This window comes from Natrix helvetica (genome assembly GCF_964273705.1).
Source record: "Natrix helvetica genome assembly, chromosome: 1".
In the NCBI taxonomy this organism is placed as follows: Eukaryota; Metazoa; Chordata; class Lepidosauria; order Squamata; family Natricidae; genus Natrix; species Natrix helvetica.
Genome location: NC_138548.1, coordinates 218,799,954 through 218,805,968, shown reverse-complemented (window position 1 = coordinate 218,805,968; position 6,015 = coordinate 218,799,954). Strand labels below are relative to the sequence as shown.

The 6,015-nt window shown below is 45.0% G+C and overlaps 1 protein-coding gene across 1 annotated transcript; it reads right to left on the bottom strand.

Annotated features, from left to right (window-relative positions):
* Nucleotides 1-4,133, bottom strand: HSD17B6 (hydroxysteroid 17-beta dehydrogenase 6). Its single transcript, XM_081962904.1, has 4 exons — nucleotides 3,673-4,133; nucleotides 2,990-3,248; nucleotides 1,724-1,887; nucleotides 1-627 (listed from the first exon to the last, which is right to left on the bottom strand). Exons 1-4 carry the CDS (start codon nucleotides 3,983-3,985, stop codon nucleotides 407-409), a joined length of 957 nt encoding a protein of 318 aa, XP_081819030.1. The 5' UTR covers nucleotides 3,986-4,133; the 3' UTR covers nucleotides 1-406.
* Between the last annotated feature and the right edge of the window lie 1,882 nt (nucleotides 4,134-6,015).

The following is a 6,015-nucleotide window of genomic DNA, read 5'->3' as shown; positions in this document are numbered from 1 at the left end:
TGTATCTATATGGTTTTAATATGTCTACACCGCCCCGAGTCCTGTTTAGGAAAGGGTGCGGTTTATAAATAAAAGTTTACTTACTTACTTACTTACTTACTATTGAGGGATGTACATATATTGGGTTATATAGTTCCCTTATGTGTTACAGCAATGAATGACCTCGGTTGCTTCCAGACATCCCTCCAAAACATGTTAGTGTCCAAGTGCAATTTTTTAGAAAGAAAGAAAGAAGAAAGTGAGAATGACAGTTGCATGAAGATATTCTCAGCTTGGTCTGGAAGCACTCTTACAATGGGCAAAGACTGGTACCGGCATACTTTTAACTGCATGGGTTTGCCAAAGTTGCAGTTGGAACTTCGATTCATAGGCTTCCTTCCTTCCCAACTTTTCCACCCCGTCCCTTTTACAGAGCCTGAGCGGGTTTAGGCCATGATCGAGTCAGCACAAAATCTGCGATGAAAGTGGGCACGTAAGAGAGAGGAATGAAGATCCACCGAGAATCCCATCCAGCAGAATAGCGTGTGCGGGGGTATTGGGATATCAAAGCATGCTCTATACAGTCAGTCACCAGGTAGAGGTCTTTGCAGCAACGAGTTGCAATATCGTCTTTGACCCCCTTGTAAACTGTTGAGAGAGAGAGAGAGAGAGAGAGAGAGAGACAGAGGGCACAAGGGGTTCTGAGGCTTTCCTCGAACTCTGGGAGGGTGAAAGCTTCCTCCCGCCGGGCTTCGGAGGCCCTCCGGAGGCCGGAAATGGGCCCATTGCTGGTCTTCCAGAACTTCCAGGAGGCCCGTTTCCCCCTCCTTGAGCCTCAGCACGGGCCCTGCACTTACCCCCCATCCAAAACAGATCGCCTGGAGACTCCTGGGAGGGGAGGGGCAAGGTGGAAGGGGTGGGTGGGGCGGGGCCAGCCAGGGGTGGGATTTGGAGGTTCTCGAACCGGCCGTAATATTAGCTAGGGGTTCTCCTGAACCTGGGCAAACCGATAGCAGCCCACCCCTGATTCTAAGATGGGAAAAGTGAGTCTCTCCCCAGAGTTATTACAAAAACCAAAGCATGGGTAAGCTCCATGAGCTCTGTTATTACAGCTCAGCATGGAAAAGCAGAATTGTGTTTTAGAAGAGGGCTTTCAGACCAGGAGAAAAGTCCAGTCTATAAATGGTCCAATTGATACCTTGAGTCAAGGCTTAGGACACCAAGAAATTCAAAGTCGTTCTTAGCTGACTCTCCCAGGCCACTTTACTTCCTCATCAAATAGCCCAGAAGAATTTTCCTCACTGCATGACTTTATAAAGCATCTGAAATTTAAGGCCGTTTTTAAAAATCCCCTCCAGATTTCAACTTGTTCATTCACTTTGGCCACCATGATGGCTGGGGTTTCTGTACGGATCTGAATGAACATGGCCCGTGATTGGTGGATTCCCATGCTTCTTCCCCAACATGCACACCTATATCAGGAACCCCAGTGCCAATTGCTTTCCATGCTGTGGACAAGACAGTTCTTTTCATAACCGGAGAGAAAAAAGGACAAAGGTGTTGATACAACTGAGGACTGGCACCAACCAAGCGGTCCAAAAAATGGACTTCAGTGCATGTGACAAAAGTGTAGCCTTCAATCACCCCTATGATGGATGCCACTGAAGCTGAGCAACAGTCCCTCCCAACTTCTGACTCCTGGTAAGATTCCCCCAATTAGCCTGCAAACCACATAAAGACTCACGTGCATCGAAGTAAGCCTGGCCATAGCTTTCTTTGATTTCCTCTGGAACTTTCATCCATTGCTGCTCCAGGCTCTCAAGATTTTTTTGCATATCAGTCATGGCTGTGCGGAAATAGCCTGGCTCGATTATGGCTATTTTCACCCCAAATGGACGCATCTCACGCCTAGAAAGAAATGATCAGTTCAGAGTCACTACCTGGGAGTGCTGCTTCTTCCTGATCTGATCATTTTCAATCTGGTGAGAAAATACCATTTCCACATCGATCCTGTCATGGAAATGCTCCCTTTGCCATTTAAGCAATACCCATCTTTTATTTCACTCGATTATTAATGAACACTAATAAATTATTGCTCTCTGCATGGGATTTCATGGCAGAGATTCTTCTATTTCAGCATGCATGTACTGAACTAAAGGCACTTACTATACCAGTGATGGCGAAACTTTTAGGCACCGAGTGCCCGAAGTGCACACGCATGCTCACACTGCAAGGTGCAGGTGCATGCATGTCTGTCCTCTGTACCTGAACGCGGTCCCAGTGCGTGTGTGACAGAGACCCAAAGACCAGATGGCCAGTGGGAGGGGTGCGCGCATGCATTGCAAAGATCTGAAGCAGAGCTGGGGTGATGGCGCATGTGCCTACAGAGAGAGGGCTCTGCGTACCATCTCTGGCATGTGCGCCATAGGTTTACCACCACTGTACTATACCACTGTACCTTTCTCAGCCTTGCCTATGTTACAGAGTTATTATAGTGATGATAACTGGGTACTACTATATATGCCAGTTTAAGTTCCTGGAGGAAAGGTACATTATATGTTCAAAAGATGAGGAAATAAATACACTAACTGTATCAGAGGTGGATTCATACCGGTTTGGACTGGTTCGGCCGAACCTGTAGTAACTTGGTGGCCTGGGTTGCTGGAACTGGCAGTGACCCAGGCATGCCACGCCCCCAAACTGGTTCTCTCGGCGACGCCATAGGCGCTGCCATCTTGTTTTTGCCTTCTGCGTATGTGCAGAGCAATTTCTGTTGCACTGCATGCATGGGCGCACAGCACATCCCTTTTCAGAAGATAAATTTTTTTCTTCAACGATTTAATAATTTAGCCCATTTTCCTAGATCAGACCAGATATAATAGACCAACCCTAGCAAAGCCCTTGTTTGAGTTCCACTTTCCTCCTCATCTATCTGGGCCAGGAACGTGGAAACATTTACTCCTTCTCAGAGATCTGCTCAAATCTGCTGTTTGAAGCCACATGAGATTACCTGAGACTGTCAGAGAAAGCCTCCACTCCATACTTGGAGAGACAGTAGCCACCTCCCATGGTACTCAGTCGACCCATGATGCTGGACATGTTGACCACTCTTCCCCTGGCCTTCTTCGTCAAGGGCAACATATGCAGTGTCACATCCATCAGTCCAATTAGATTGACATTCAGCACTTTCATATAATCCTCTATGGTCAGCCATTCATTGTGGACGAAAGGGTTCACAAGTCCGGCATTATTTACCAAGCCCCAGAGTCCTGCAAAGAAAAGACAGCAAGTATGTAAAAGTTTACACATGAAAGAGACTGAAAATGTGGCCCTGGCTGAGCAGAGTTTGGGGCTGGGTGGATAATCCAATATAAAAGTACATTTATTTTTCTTCTTCACGTCAATATCCTTAACTTAACTGGGAGTCCTCAAAAAATCTTCTATGTGTGTTTCTTAGTCTAAGGGGAAACTTCCTTGAATAACATTAAATTTAGAGCCAAAACACATTGAAAGAATGTTTTAATCAGCACTAGCTACATAATCCCATGATCTAGGCTTAAATATATCAAAAAAAATAATATCATAAGGAAATCTTCCTAATCATAAGCCTTCTGAGATATTTCATCTCATAAAGAGAATTTCCTAATCAATTTATAATCCGCTCCAGAAGATTGAGAAGGCTGTTGACTGTACCTTTGTTCCCCACACATTCTTTTACCCATACAGTCGCTGCCTCAATGCTCTCGGTACTGGTGACATCCAGCAGGGTGGTTTTCAAACGATCCGACGTGAGTCTCTCCAGTTGCTGTGCTCCCGTTTGGGTGAGACAAGCAGCCAACACCCGCAGACCCCGAGCATCCAGTTGCCTAGCCAGCTGGTTTCCAAAACCAGAATCACAGCCAGTGATGAATACATATTTCTCTCTCAGGTTGTCTACCTGCTGTCTTTCCCGATAGGACCGTATCACAAAGTACAGCAAAACTGCCAATGCCAGGTAGAACCACATGCCTGCTGTGTATTAAAACAAATCAAAATTTAAAGTCTTTGGGTTTCCTGTTTCATTTTTAAACCAATTTTCCTGGTCTTTCTCCTTCTATTTGCCGTCCTTCTGATGTCAATGGGCAGCAATGTGCTCCCAGGAGAACTGGTATGAAACATCCAATTCACAGGTTAATGATTAATGAAATGATGTTTGCTATAGCTGCTTTGTAGTTCATTGCACCTTCCCTTTAGTAAATAATCTCCTCAGCAGTGTGACCAATTCTGTCTATGTAACTTGACCTGGAATAAACCAGCACAGTCGAAATATTACTAGAGGTGAAAGGTGCTTTTGAGACAACGATGACCTTGATGACTGAGAATTTCCACAGACATACTAGAGGTGGATTTTCACTGCTCTCCTGCTAAAAATGAACTATCATTCCATGTCAAGACATTTGGCATTTTTGTACAGTCCTCAATCTACAATTGGTTATTTAGCAACTGTTTGAAGTTATGAGGGACCTCCCTGGGATTGTTCTGATCCAGTTCTAAAGTTCCAACAGCTGCCCCCTCCCTCACATGTCAGGCACTTGTCCACTGGTCCACATTTACAATCATTTTTAGCATCCTGCAGTCACATGACTTGTTTTTTGCTACTTTTGCCGAAAACCGGTGTTTACTTCTCATTTTCGGTAAAACCGACCCTTAGCGAACAATTGGTCCACTTAATGATTGCCACAGTGGCTTAATGACAACCGCAAAAAAGGTCATAAAATTGGATCAGTCAGTCAAGTGGGTGAACCACTTTACAACTATCACAACCTATGACTGTACTGGGCATGCTCCATTACCCTTATAAGTCAGGATTAACTTTAGATGTGTAGATCTCGCTATTATCCATTGCATAATATACACTGAAAGTGTATGGTGTCTGACATGAGTGCTGTGGACTGGTTGCCAGGTGCTTAGTGGGCACAATTAAATGTGTTGCATTCAGTTTTAAAGCTTTACATCAGGGGTGTCAAACACAAGGCCCGTGGGCCGGATCCAGCCCGTGGTCAGATCCAGCCCATGGGGCCATCCTGGAAAATGTAAGGGGGCGGCCAGCATTGCTTTAGCCCGGACTACCCGCGTCACTTCAGCCCAGTGCTCTCAATGCGAAGAGGAAACATCGGGCTAGTGTGGCTTCGACCCGGTCTACTCAAGGCAAAGAGGAAACATGCCAGCAGTTTGGGGAGTCCAGTCAAGCTGGCCCATCCAGTCAGCCACACCCAGTTAGTGTAGCCAAGATGGCTACACCCACCCAGTAACCCCCCCACCCCACCCCCCAAGGTCAACCACAGTCCTGATGCGGCCCTCAATGAAATTGAGTTTGACGCCCCTGCCTTAAATGGTTTGGGGTCTGACTACCTAAAGGACTACCTACCTAAAGGACTACCTGTCCTGATATCAACCTAGCTGCCTTCTCTACAAATTCTATCATCTTCACCAATTATTCCTCTACTTTGGGTATTTCAGTGTCTTTCCATCTTTATGTATGTTTGCTAGTCTGCAGTTTGGCATTATGACACCAGACTAGAAAGGTGAAGATCATGAGTCCTAGTTTCACATTTAGCTGTGAAAGCCAGCTAAATGACTTTGGACCAGTCACCTTCTCTTTTCAACTGAGAAGTTATTATCATGGGAAAAACAGGAGGAGGAAGCTATGTTGGCACCAGGATGAATGAAATAGTCTCGATGCAGTTCCATGTACAAAAACAATTGTCCTTAAGTGAAAATATTCAAGTATATGCATCACTCCTGGGCTGGGAATGAAATTAAAACCATGTCATGGGAATAAAAAGCTGTTATCAGAGCATGATTGTGCTGAGATTAGGGGCAAATGTCCATAGGATACAGTAAAAATCCTTTTTAAAAATTCCAGCGATTTTTCTCTATATTAGAATAGCTTAAGAAGTACGTTTGATGGATGTTGTTCCCACCAGCAAAAATCCACCTATCACCAGACTTTAAACAGTCCTGTCATCTTAAATTTGCTAAAGAATGTGAAATAAT

Coding starts and splice junctions, on each gene's coding strand:
- HSD17B6 (XM_081962904.1), bottom strand. CDS start 3,985: ATGTGGTTCTACCTGGCATTGGCAGTTTTGCTGTACTTTGTGATACGG. Junction 3,249..3,672: donor AGAATGTGTGGGGAACAAAG/GTACAGTCAACA, acceptor TTTTCTTTGCAG/GACTCTGGGGCTTGGTAAAT. Junction 628..1,723: donor CCAGGCTTACTTCGATGCAC/GTGAGTCTTTAT, acceptor CTCTCTCAACAG/TTTACAAGGGGGTCAAAGAC.